The 13,299-nt window shown below is 37.4% G+C and overlaps 1 protein-coding gene across 7 annotated transcripts in view; it reads left to right on the top strand.

Moving 5' to 3' along the window:
* SPECC1L (sperm antigen with calponin homology and coiled-coil domains 1 like) overlaps positions 1-13,299 on the top strand; it is a 73,085-nt gene that overhangs the window by 31,732 nt on the left and 28,054 nt on the right. For all 7 annotated transcript variants that reach the window (XM_033001433.2, XM_042805233.1, XM_033001431.2 and 4 more), the window contains exons 6-10: positions 162-235; positions 754-929; positions 2,751-2,914; positions 4,573-4,664; positions 11,787-11,877. In XM_033001433.2, coding sequence (XP_032857324.1) covers positions 162-235; positions 754-929; positions 2,751-2,914; positions 4,573-4,664; positions 11,787-11,877 — 597 coding nt within the window. The remainder of the gene's footprint in view (positions 1-161; positions 236-753; positions 930-2,750; positions 2,915-4,572; positions 4,665-11,786; positions 11,878-13,299) is intronic.

Below are 13,299 nucleotides of genomic sequence, written 5' to 3'. Positions count from 1 at the left end.
TTATTTCTGCTCATACTATTTCTCTCCAGATGGCTTTGGTTATAAAAATGTTTTCTCTGAGTAAGTTTTTAAAAGCATTTGCAGGTTTTTTCAGTTACTTTTTTTTTTAAGTAAATACATCACTGAATAAGATCTTACAGAGATTTTGACTTGCTTTCCAGATACAGTTAAAAAACTTCAGGACCAAAAGCATGACATGGAAAGAGAGATAAAGAATCTTCACAGGAGGCTTCGGGTAGGTTAAACCTAAAAACTCCAGAAACTGTAAACTTGGAATGTCATAAGACCTGTATGTGAAATTGTGAAAAGCTAATATGATTAGATATAATACCATTAAAATAATTATTTCTGAGAGACAGGCATCATGTGGCAATATATTTACTAACCTACAGACACTAAAGAATTAACTTCAGAAAAATTCTCAGTGTCACAAAAGTATGGTGTTGGGCTTAGGAGAAAACATTCCTGTGTCGTGTGACACATAGTTTAATATTAATATCTTTTTTCCCCTCTACATTTTCTTTGTTTCTAGAAAATAAGTTAATGATCTTGGAAGTCTAGTTATATTCAACAAAACTTCTTCAATTTAACTTGTAAGTTAGGTTGTGCCTAATGCCAGACATGAGGGCCTTTATCATGCCTGTAAATTGTTTCCTGTAACAGCATAGGGAAACTATGAATAATAAGGATAACTTATTTTTAACTTCAAAATTCTTGTTGCTGCTTTCAATTTAAAGTTTTATTTACTTATAGGAGGAGTCAGCAGAATGGCGTCAGTTCCAGGCTGATCTACAGACTGCAGTGGTTATAGCAAATGATATAAAGTCTGAAGCCCAGGAAGAGATAGGAGACCTGAAGCGTAGATTACATGAAGCTCAGGAGAAAAATGAGAAGCTCACTAAAGAGTTGGAGGAAATAAAGTCACGCAAGTATGCAAAAGACAACAGGGATATTGTCTCTTTTGTAGCAGGGGGTACAATTTTGGAAATCCAGTATCTTAACTATTATAGAGACTTGGGTAGTTCATAAATCCTTTCACTGTGAGGATCTGTATTTCAACGAGCTGCTTTTATGCAGGCTTTCAGGGTTTGAAATGGGTAAACTTATAAGAACAATATTTGTTTCTTTACACTGTGTACTTAATCCATGCAAGAATATTAAGTTTGATGCTTCTACAAAACCAGATTGAAGTGGAGGAATTTTCCCATTTAACAGCTGGATGTGATTTAACTCCCTTCAGTGTGAAAAACAAGGAGTGTTGGCTTTTCTGTACCATCATTAATACTACTTCTTAACAGCCAATTCTTCTGGTATGGTTAAAAACACAGCTGGATTTTTATCTGAGAAGAAGCCTTAGTCTAATTCTGCATATATCTTGTACTGTTTTCTTTCCACTGATAATTATTTTTAGGAATAATTAGAAATGCTTTGTGTATAAAGACATTTTTAATAAAAATAATTGGAATTGTGACGTATTGTGGCTTGAATTAAGTGCTACAGTTATTTAGAAACCGAGTTATAGATCTTTCAGAAGTATTGAAGTCCTCAAATCCATAGAATAGGAGCATCTTGGACAGCACTATCTGAATCCTCACTACATTGTACCTGTGGTTTGAATACATGTATAGCTTACAATTACAGTAATAATGTTTGTGATATGTACCTATTAAACAGGTTTTTTCCACATGGATGGGCATTTTATAGGATAAATTACACTTAACTCAGCATCCAGTAGGATATGAGATAATGTAGGCTATGGAACTTGGGGAAAAGCTGATGGTAGGAAAAGCAGTCTGGTTACATTGAAAATGGAAAATTACCTGGATGAACGAGTGGTGGGCGTAAGGCATCTCATCTGAAGTCAGATCACCAAATTAAGTAATATGAACAATTATTGCCAATACATTTCAGCCAGAAATATAATTGTTCAGTTACTGCTTGCAAGTGAACCTTCGAGGTTACGGTTGCACTTCTGAAAGTAGAATTGGCTTGCTGATTCTGGTCAGTATATTCATTATCATCGATACGCAAGCATCTTTTCACATTTGATTTGCTGCAGATGAAGAACAAAAAGGGAATTGATTCAGGTTCCTTGGAAGTCATGGAGGGACTGTACTGGAGGGAAAGTGTTAGGAAAGTCTGTTACAGTGTCTGAAGCAAAAATCAGTCAGTATAATTATTGCAGACTTTAGAAAATAGGTTGCTTCAAACAATTCTTGTCTTGTGAGTGACACTGAATACAAGAACCACCATAAATATTCTGTATTAAAAATCTAATTTTTGTTAAAAATGGATTCATATGTTCCCTAAAGATGGATGCCAGAAATGTATCTCCTTAGTATGCATTTAAATTCCTTCCTGTTTATGCAGGTGGAAGAAAATTCTCCCTTCAGAGAGAATTATTTTCATGTGAAATGGTGAAATCCTTAAGGCTCAGTTTTTTTCCATCCCTGTCTATCTGTGTGTGTATGAGAGAGAGGAACCAGGAATTAAGCCTTAAATCAAGTATTGATTTGATAGAATTTTCACCTGGTGCTTAAACTCTCTTGCTGACAATTAGTAAGAATTTACAGTGATAATTTAGGTTGATAATCTATTTCTAAATTACAGTGGAAAGAAAACTACGTTAATGTAATGACCAATTTGGACCATAGATTTTAATTTGGCTTCAAATCTGTGTTGATTTTTTTAAGACTTTACATGTTAAAAATGTTTTTTAAATGCATAAATGGGCTGCATATTGATTTCAGGCAGGAAGAGGAACGTGGTCGAGTGTACAATTACATGAATGCTGTAGAGAGAGATTTGGCAGCTCTGAGACAAGGAATGGGCCTGAGCCGCAGATCGTCCACCTCCTCAGAGCCAACTCCTACTGTAAAAACACTCATCAAGTCTTTTGACAGTGCTTCCCAAGGTAATTATTTTCATCCAGTGTAGTAGGTGTACCAAGTTACAATTTTGCATATGTTGATGTGGACACTTCTAAAGGCTTAGCTAATTCACAGGTAAGTTATTTTATTGTACTGTCATGACCTATAAATGATGGATGAAACAAACCAACCTAAACTAGATTGCACAACAGATCGTTCACTGCGGTTAAGTGCAAGCATCCTTTTTTTGTCTTGTCTTTTTTATTTTTTTATTTATTGTCTCATTGCCAATGACTCATATGCTAGATGCTTTGATTCAGTGCTCCCATATATTAGAAATGCATAAACACAGATTACACATATAATTATAGCTGGAAGCACAGCTGATTTCAGCCTATTAAAATGTGCACTTAATGTGCCAAATTAAGCATTCTAAAAGCCATGTAATAGCTAGAGCTGAGTTCGTTTCTTTGAATAACTTATAGTCATAGTGCTGATAAAAATGAAAAATAAGGTCCATCCAATATCACCTATTAAAAGATACAGGGAATATTTTCTAAAACTAAAGGAATCTTACTGTTGAGACAATGAACTTCACTGTAATTATGGTTATAGAAAGAGATGCTGTTGTCGTTCTCTATAGATGAGCAGAATAAGAAATCCAAGCAATTATCCTGAAATGAGAAGCACTTGGGTATTATCTGTGACTACTTTAGAGACCTTGTATGGATTAAAATATTTCCCTTGCCAGGTCTTTGGGTTTTGAATTTAATTTACAATAATGTCACTGTAAGTCTCTGATGTAAAAAAGCTTGGCCTGAAGTAGACTGTATTACCAGAGAGACTTACGGTACTGTGCATGGCAAATCTACTTTTAGTTGCTTATAACCTGAAAATTTGTTAAGGTGTAGAAGCGTCTTTGTATTATTTGGCAATTCTGTAAATGGTTCTATTTCCATACTTGTTCTCTTTGTTTATAGGTATTTACAGTTTTTTACTTTCCTAGTGTTCATTTAGATAGTTTCTATAATCTCTTATTGGATAAAAGTGCTTTCTTGCCAGAGTTAGTTTGGCAAAATGATAAATCCTCTCCCTTCTTTTTAATCTTTTATTTCAAGCGAATATCTGCCTCCTGCCTCAGCTTTTATGTCTAATCATGCTGTTAAATAATCAGATGACTGATTAACGAATCCAGTATTTGTCTTCATACATTTCTAAACATCTTATTTGTTTAATCCCAAAATTTCAGGGATGTTGTATCTAGTACCTGTGGACTTTGACTGGAAACTACAAAGGAGAAGCAGGTCATATAGGTTATCTTTCTTGTCTTACTGGCAGACCCAGGAGCCTGCTACTATCTCTTTAATTATCTGGAGTTCAGAGAACTAGTAATGCCATCATTTACATTTGCCAGGGTAATAGTATCCTGCACCTTAGCCCTGTCCACCCTCAGTAGACTTACACTTTTACCATGGATGATATATTCAAGACATAAAAAGAATGTAATTACAGAGGATTCAATGTGTAGGCATACTTTTAAATGATTTTTGCAGTGATTTGCTAATTGAAATTCTGAAAGACGTGATCTGGTAAAACTAGTAATGTAAAGTACAAGGTGAGAGTTCACTGTAACAGCCAGTCTCCTGTTTCACTGCAAAACAGTGCGATGCTCACGATGGCTTCCTTTCTGTGTTGCTACTAGTTCCAAGCCCTGCTGCTGCCACAATTCCTCGCACTCCCCTGAGCCCAAGTCCCATGAAAACTCCCCCAGCTGCTGCTGTGTCACCTATGCAGGTAGGTGTTTTATGACTGCACTTAATCCTTTGTAAAGAAGAGCATGTGAAACTGCAGGTGGTAATATACAAGTGTTGGCTGACTTTGTAGGGAAATAATGATAAAATGTTGCCTCAAGTAAGTAATTACTAAAGTGTTCAGTCTAATAAAAGTCTTTCACTGACAACCATGTTATAAATACAAGATTTGGCATAATTTGGAAGATCTTGTCAAATATTCCCAACTATTACTATTCCTGTGCTACTGAGAAGCATGAGAGGAAAATTTTATCTGCATTCCTTAGTTTTAAAGTTGCTGTTTGTCAGTTCTCAGTCCTGTGCCTGGCACGGAAACAGCAGTAATCCCCTTTGGGCAATGGACTGAGATCTGTGCAGAATCTGTCAGCAATCATCAGTATAAATGTATCCCATGTTGCATGGGCTTTCAATATCAGACATGACCAGAGAGGAATTAAATAATTGTGAATTTATTATCTTTGTTCATTTTGTACTGTCTGGGAGTTTGGCCAGTTGGTGATTGTACTGTGTATTTTGTCCTGTTGCCTCTGAAGCTTTGTCCATTTGTTCAGCTGCTACAGGAGCCTAGGTACACTAAGATTGCATCATCAGTACTCTAATGCTCAGCTTTATAGGTCGTTGCTGGTTTTACTATCTCACTAGCTGTGTGAAGTGAGATTATGGCAAAAGCCATCAGGTTTAAGGACAAAGCAGATGGGACCAGATTCACAAAGAAGAATCTAAGGATGTACTATAAGTTTTACTCCCTTAATATCAGTGATTCTCCTGTTGCCTTCAAGATATTGCTAACCGGAAGTACCAAAACCTGATTTTTACTACAGGTCAGCATAATGTTACGGGAATAAATCCTCTCTGTGTGAACTGAAGGATCTATATCCATACTAGCTTTTAGTGCTGAAGGAACAATACCTGGAACAGACTGGCTGTTCTGTGGTGACTGTTGCAGCTTTTATTCATTTGAGAGTGAGTTTCATGAAACAAATAGCCTTGAAGCAAAGAAAAAGAATTAAATGTTTTTTTGTGAGAGCTTCTGCTGCTTCCTGTGGCTCAGTCACTCTTGACAGCAGTCTTCTAAAGTAGTTAAATGTGACAAGCTCTCTGACAGATGCTTTGTTCCTATTGATCTGTCTTTATATTTCTGTTTATTTCTGTGCTCTCATAGGAAGAGGCAGACTTAATCTCGTGTTCTAAAAGGCTAGACCAGGGTTTTGGCAGACAGAAGACTTTTTATGAAGCCTAAGGCTTATTTTACTTTATTTACCTGTAAATTAACCATGAACCAAAGTAATCTCTTAGAATACTGGAAACCTGCTCAGGTTTACAGCTCCTGTTTGATGTTCTCGATCTGCCAGAATTACTTGAATTTTGAATTCAGCTTCTGGTATAGAACCAAGTCATTAACAGCTGAATACCCATTTGTGGGAAACTGCCTGGAAAACCAAGGGGAGGGCCTCTAAGTGAAAACAGCTTCTATTGTCTTTTTTGAAAATAGGTGGTTTTCTAAAAAGTATTTCTAATTATCCAGAAGGCAGCTGGGTTTTGTGACCTCAATTATGTAAATTGCATTTAGAGAATATTTTCTGCTCAAGAGATAAGGGGGTTTGATTCAAAACCAATTTTCATCTTTTCTTTTTCTTCGTTTTCATGTCACTACCTTGTTTTCTGCTGTTGTGTGCTATTCATTTTTTAATATATTTTTTGTCTGCGGTTTTTGCTCTCTTGCAATTGAAAAGCAAGATTTTGATAAGTAGTCACTATATGAGTTGTCTTATCAACTCCCACCTTACAGAAGTCATCCATGATTTAAGATCTTCAGTAAAGTTGGGAGGGTTGATCTCTGTATGGATGTTGCAGTGCTTAAGTTCAGTTGCTTCTAAATGCTGTCACAGGGGAAATATTTATATGGACACCTACTGAGAAACTGGCACAATTTTGATATTATGATAAGATGGATTAGTTGCAAAAAAGATTCCCCAAGTACAGATGCATCAACATGTGCTATCTCCGAATTATGAGTATCACTTCATTTTTGTGTTGGACTGTGTCATGAATTCCCTCAGTCTTGGAGAGTTTTTGTTTGCTTTGTTTGTTTTTCTTTACAGTAATATATGTATGTATAAGGAGATACTTTCTTGGATACATTTTTGCAACTGAAAACAAGCAAGCAAACAAAACTCTTCCTGGCTTCAGGTCCAAGCCTGCAGTGAAACATAGCTGTTATTTACCATAGCGCTCAGCAATACTGCAAAACAGTTTAGGAAGACAGGAAGGTATGAGGAGAATGTTCTTCACAGTGTAAAAACAACCCTGCTGGGGTAGCCCAAAGCTTAGCTACTCTGGTATGCCACTGAGAGTGACCAGAGCAGATGCCTAGGGATGAAGCATATCTGCTGCTTTCTCTGAGTACTTTCTTTTTCTGTTTCATAGCTGGAGGACTCTGAAGTAGATGTGGTTTCAGATTTACTGGTCGCCACTGAATGCCCAGCTTTGCTTTCAGCATATAAACTTTCAGGCTCCAAGCAATTTGGTGTCAAAGACTTCCATATCTTAACTACTTAGTATGTGAAGAACTGTGTGTGCTCTGAAATTGCCACGTATACTTGAAATACACTTCATGTGACATTAAGTACTTACAGAAGTACGTAGTGAAGTGCAAAGTGATCAGGAGTAGGTACCTGGATAGTGGTTGAAGGTCGTGGTTCCTTCCATAGTCAACAGCAGGATGAAGACACAAGGATGAAGAGTCAGAAGAAAATTATTTGGAGTTTAAGCGTTAAGGGATTAGTTCATCCTCCCATTGTTCTTTCTCAAATTTTAAGTGTCAGGTGTTTGTTCTCCTCTACTTTTTTTGTCTCACCTGTGTGCTGGTTCCTCTTTTGGACTTGTTACTCATTAAAAAAAAAAAAAATCTGAGAAGTCCTAGTTATCTACCAGAAACTTTGTCTTCAAACTAGGAATGGCTGTGAGAAAGTAGTTGTTGATGCTCTGAGCGTCTTCAACTTTATCTGTTTCTGTAATTACGTTCTACAAAGACTACTATGTAGAAACATGTTATTTAACTCTGTGAACAATTTTCTTCATACAGCACGTCAAAACTAGTCCTTAAAGTTTCTAGCATTTTCTTCTGCTAGACCTCAATGTAGGATGAATAAGAGGATCACAGATTGCAAAGCATCTGTAGTAATTTCTGTCCCATTAGTAGCCTCCATGAATAGCCTCAAAAGCATGTGATTCCCACAGTTGTTTGATCCTTTCATTTAGTGTTGAGGATTTGGACACTTGGGTAAAACACAAATGGTTTTTAGCAGTTAAATGAGTTTTAGAATGTATTTCTAGTTGAAGAAATAAAGGTATTTATAAAGGATCTGTATGTGTTTGCATATCAGATGTGTTTTGTTTTTCAAGTGAAATGAGGAATGGCTGATCTGCAAATTCAGCAAAATTTCAGTCAAGCAGAAAGTTCCTAACACTTGCAAAGTATTTCAGGAAAAAGTATTCTCTAAGAGACTTGTGCACCACTACTACTACTACTACTATTTAGATGATGCCAGGTGGAACTGGATAAAGTTTAATTGGTTCATTTTCCTCTAATTCACAGTGTATTAGTCACTACATTATATACTTCATAACTACATTATATGTCATTGATCATATTTGAGAAGTTGTGGCAGTGTGATAAAGTTCCTGCTGACTGGAGAAGGAGAAACATAACCCCCATTTTTAAAAAGGGAAATAAGGAAGACCTGGGGAACTGCAGGCCAGTCAGTCTCACCTTTGTACCCAGTGAGATCATGGAGCAGATCTTCCTGGAAACTATGCTAGGGCACGTGGAAAGTAAGGAGGTGATCGGTGACAGCCAGCATGGCTTCACTAAGGGCAAATTGTGCCTGACAAATTTGGTGGCTTCTTACGATGGCGCTACAGTGCTGGTGGATAAGGGAAGAGCAACTGATGTCATCTACCTGGACTTGTGCAAAGCTTTTGACACTGTCCTGCACGACATCATTCTCTCTAAGTTGTAGAGACATGGATTTGATGGATGGACCACTTAGTGGATAAGGAATTGTCTGGATGGTCACACTCAAAGAGTTGTGGTCAACAGCTTGATATCCAGGTGGAGAGCAGTGACGAGTGGTATTCTTCAGGGGTTGGTGTTGGGACTGGTGCTGTTTAACATCTTTTTTGGCAACACAGTGTATTGAGTGCATCCTCAGCAAGTTCACCAAGACCACCGAGCTGTGCGGTGCGGTGACACACAGGAGGACAGGGATGCCACCCAGAGGGACCTGGACAGGCTGGAGAGGTGGGACTGTGCAAACCTCATCAAGTTCAACAAGGCCAAGGGAGAAGTGCTGCACATGCGTCAGAGCAATCCCAAGCCCAAATCCAGGCTGGGTGAGGAGTGGATTGAGAGCAGCCCTGTGGAGAGGGCCTTGGCAATATGAGTAGATGGAAAACTGAATGAGAGCCAGCAATGTGTGCTTACAGCCCAGAAAGCCAACTCTGTCCTGGGCTGCATCCAGAGCAGGGTGGGCAGCAGGTCGAGGGAGGGGATTTTACCCCTCTGCTCCACTTCCATGAGACCCTGCCTCCAGTGGGGGTCCAGCTCTGAGTCCAGCTCTGGGGCCCCCAACATCAGAAGGACACGGAGCTGCTCGAGCGGGGCCAGAGGAGGCCACGAAGATGCTGGGGGGGCTGGAGCAGCTCCCCTGGGAGGCCAGGCTGAGAGAGTTGGGGGGGTTCAGCCTGGAGAAGAGAAGGCTCTGGGGAGACCTTCGAGCAGCCTCCCAGGGCTTAAAGGGGGGACAGGAAAGGTGGGGAGGGACTCTTGGTCAGGGGGTGTGGGGATAGGACAAGAGGTAACAGTTTTAAACTGGAAGAGGGTAATTTAGATTAGATCTAAGGCAGAATTTTTTCCCTGTGTGGGTGGTGAGGCACTGGCCCAGGGTGCCCAGAGAAGCTGTGGCCCCTCCCTGGAAGGGTTCAAGGCCAGGTTGGACGGGGCTGTGAGCACCCTGGGCTGGTGGGAGGTGTCCCTGCCCATGGCAGGGGGGTTGGAACTAAATGATCTTTAAGGTCCCCTCTAACCCAAATCATTCTATGATTCTATACATTTACTACTGGTAGTTGTAGTAGTAAGATATGTAATAAGGAACTAGCAACAGTGAAAGTAAGCCCTTCTCTGCAGTGTCAACAGGAGCTAAAAGACAAACAGTTCATTTCATAACAAGGAGACAAGACCAGTACACAGCAAGTTATCAGTTGAGTAATACGACCACTTTCTGACAATATCCGTAAAGGATGTTTGTTTTTAAGTGATATCCGGAAGCTGAGAAAGTGATAAAGGTATATGGTTATCCAGCACTGTGCCTGTACTGTACATACCTTTGTTTCCAGGCTGAAGTTCTGTACTACCCTGTCTTTGTAATGACAATCTCAGAGCTAACTAAAATGAAATATTTTTCTTGTAACCTCATTATCTAACTATTGTAGATATTTCCTTGGGAGGAACAGGGAGGGGGTGGGAGGGGGGTGTGGAACAAAATGGCTCTCACTTCGATACAGTCCTTGTCCTTCACATAAAAAGAAAAAAAAAATAAAATTCCAAAGTGGGTGAAGTGAACTTTAAAGATAATGCAAGTTTGAAATACCAGCTCTTATGGGAAGCTGTTGTAGGCACTCCTGTGCATGGCTCACAACTGCGGTCACTTTTCATCTGCACATTTAAAGCAATTATCTTTGTAGTATTTATGCAGGACTTTTGATATATAAAGTGATTAAATTCTTCATGCTATATTTTGGCAGTTGTTTTCTCCATTTGATTTCTAGCACAAAAGCATAACTTTAGTTTGATTCTAAATGATGAATAATTGCCTGTGCTACAGGATGCTGGAAAGTATATACTGTTAACTTTTTTTAGTCACAATTTTGGAATTATCTGTCTTGCCTTACATGATTTGATGTGAGAAACATCTGACCTTTATTATGACAATAAAACTCATCCAATCTTAGGCCGGAGGGAGGGCTGAAAGAGTTTTCAGGATAAACCCATTACTGGATTGATTGTGATTAAATATTGGAATCTAATAGAAAGGACAGAGTGAATAAAGAATGTACTATAATTTGCAATAGACTCTTTCAAATGATTAATTTAAAAAGAATAATTGTGGATGGCCTTCCCTGAGTCTTCAGCAACTGAATATGAGTTTCAGAAACTGTAAGGGTGATTATTGCATTGTACGGTTCATTTGTGTGATGCTAAAATGCTTATTTCAATGCTAGATTGTTGTGTGCAAGATTTAACACAGCTGTGATCATGTAATTGCATTTTAAGCTGCCAGAAGCCATGCATTGCTAAACATTTTACATAAAACTTGAAAAGAAAAAGTTCGATTCATATCTAGAGCAGAACAGAAATTAAAGTGACCTGAGAAATAAAGTGCAATTATAATTATTTTCTCTTACATATTTGACAAATGCTTAACTAAATGTCTATCTCCAGTTGTTCACAGAGCATCTCATTTAAGTAGGTGATAATAAAAGCTGTTGACATTCTGAATAAAAAAATAACTTTTTCAGTAGAGTTTTTCTTAGCAAAGTGTAGTTTATCACTACACCCAATACACCATTATCCTAATTTTCTTAGAAAAGGTACGAAGTTGTAAAGGCATATGTTAATAACACAAATCAAAGACTAACATCTTGGCTACATATAGGGGGTTACATTAGTTTGAAAAAACACATCAAGTTTAACCAGAACAGGTTTGTACAAATGAAATATAAATTAAGGTGAAAATACAAACACTGCAAGAGAATTCACAGCCTTAATATGCAACATAGGTTTGAGCAACAGGTTTCAGTTTAAAGAAGTAAATGTTACAATATCAATGCATAGTGTGTGTGTATATATATATTAAGATTAGCAAAAGCAACCAGTAAAGAGGACACACCATTTTTCACTAAGTATTTTTAAGGGTTCATTTTTTTTGTTCTTTTAAATCAATAATAATGTCATACCTGAATTTCTGAAGCCAATTGTGCAATTTCGTATTTGTTTTTTTTAACCTTTTGAATTACGCTTGACACAAGTATTTTTGAATTTCAGAGGCATTCTATAAGTGGACCAATCTCAGCTTCAAAACCCCTTGCTACACTGACAGACAAAAGACCAAGCTATGCTGAAATCCCTGTTCAAGGTATTGATTCAAGTTCATTCAAACTTTGTTTTTTAGCAATGCTACTAATACTTAAGAAAAAAAAATATATCCTTTAGTATCCAAAGCATTATTTTATTATATACTTTTTATTACAGAAATATTTTCATAGAATCATAGAGTATCTTGTATTCAAGTTTTTATTACTTGTGTTTTATCACACGTGGTAGCATGTCATAAACAAGCTTTTTTGAATTTTCAACAAAACCATGATTGCATGCTGATAACTCAGCATTATTCTGACAGTTCTTAATGTGTGCATAAGAGATCACTCACAAAAATCAAAATAACATGATTTCAGGGACATGTCTTGCATCTGTCTTCCAGACATTAAAAATACACACCTCTGGGGTTACGTTATGTGTTGCGTGGTTGTGGGTTTTTCTTTTCCCCCCAAATGAATCAAGCATGACGGTTGACATTTCATTGAATAACAAAATATAAACTCATTAGGTATTAAATCTTTAGAAGCCAGATGAAAAATTGAATGGAATTAAATAGAGTGTTGATTTATCTGTGTCCCAATATTTCACTGTTCTGTGAACTTTGTTTTGTCTCTCAAAACACTGTTCACAATGTGCTCTTCCTGTGAGAATGAATGGCTATCATGTGTTGGGTGTAGCTCTCTGATTTATGCCTGCTTTAGGGTGGTTTTTTTGTAGATGTTTCTCAAGATAATCCCCATATGACTCCAGGCTGAATATTTCCTCTCAATTTGGTATTCCTGAGGTCTGATGATTTCTAAAGGGTTGGAGTTTGGGTTTGGTTTTTTTTTTGGTAGCACTTCATAATAGTCTGAATGTGCCCGATTTCCTTCTTGCTTTTGTTGAATGCATCTTGAGGTTATTTGTACCATGCAGCTGGAGTTTTAATTTTAGAAACTTTGATATTTTTAGGAATATTGAAATGCCTTTCCAAGAAGATAGTTTAGGATTCTTTAATTGTTACAGAGTACAGACTTCATGGGTAGACATAAGCTTAAACACAAAATGAGTGGTATGCTTTACATAGTTTTTATGTTTTTGTTATAGTCAGTTAATGCAGGAGCAGGACTGCATCCAAATAGAGTGTGCCAGACGGAATTCCGTTTACAACCGTATATATTTTTAAAGTATCTGTGTAGCAATATATGTTTCTTATGTCGCCTTTTCAACTAATGAATGAGGCTTCACTTTTTTTAATTCTTATTTTTCATTGTCATGGTTTTCTTTGTGTTCACATTACTGCCTTCTGAGTGTTTCTATACAGGAGTATGTAAACCTTTTGTTTACAATCTAAAGATTTTATTTGAAGGAATATTTCTTCAGTGATAGGCAATAGCTTTGATTTGATGAAAATAAGGTTTGTTGTAGTTTGTTTTTACTCTTTGGCAGTAGGCAGATCTAATCTTTCTGTACAATATGT

This window comes from Tyto alba, unplaced genomic scaffold, assembly GCF_018691265.1.
Source record: "Tyto alba isolate M040663 unplaced genomic scaffold, T.alba_DEE_v4.0 Super-Scaffold_44, whole genome shotgun sequence".
NCBI lineage: Eukaryota > Metazoa > Chordata > Aves > Strigiformes > Tytonidae > Tyto > Tyto alba.
The sequence above is the reverse complement of the archived record's forward strand: the minus strand, read 5'-3'. Positions and strand labels throughout refer to the sequence as shown.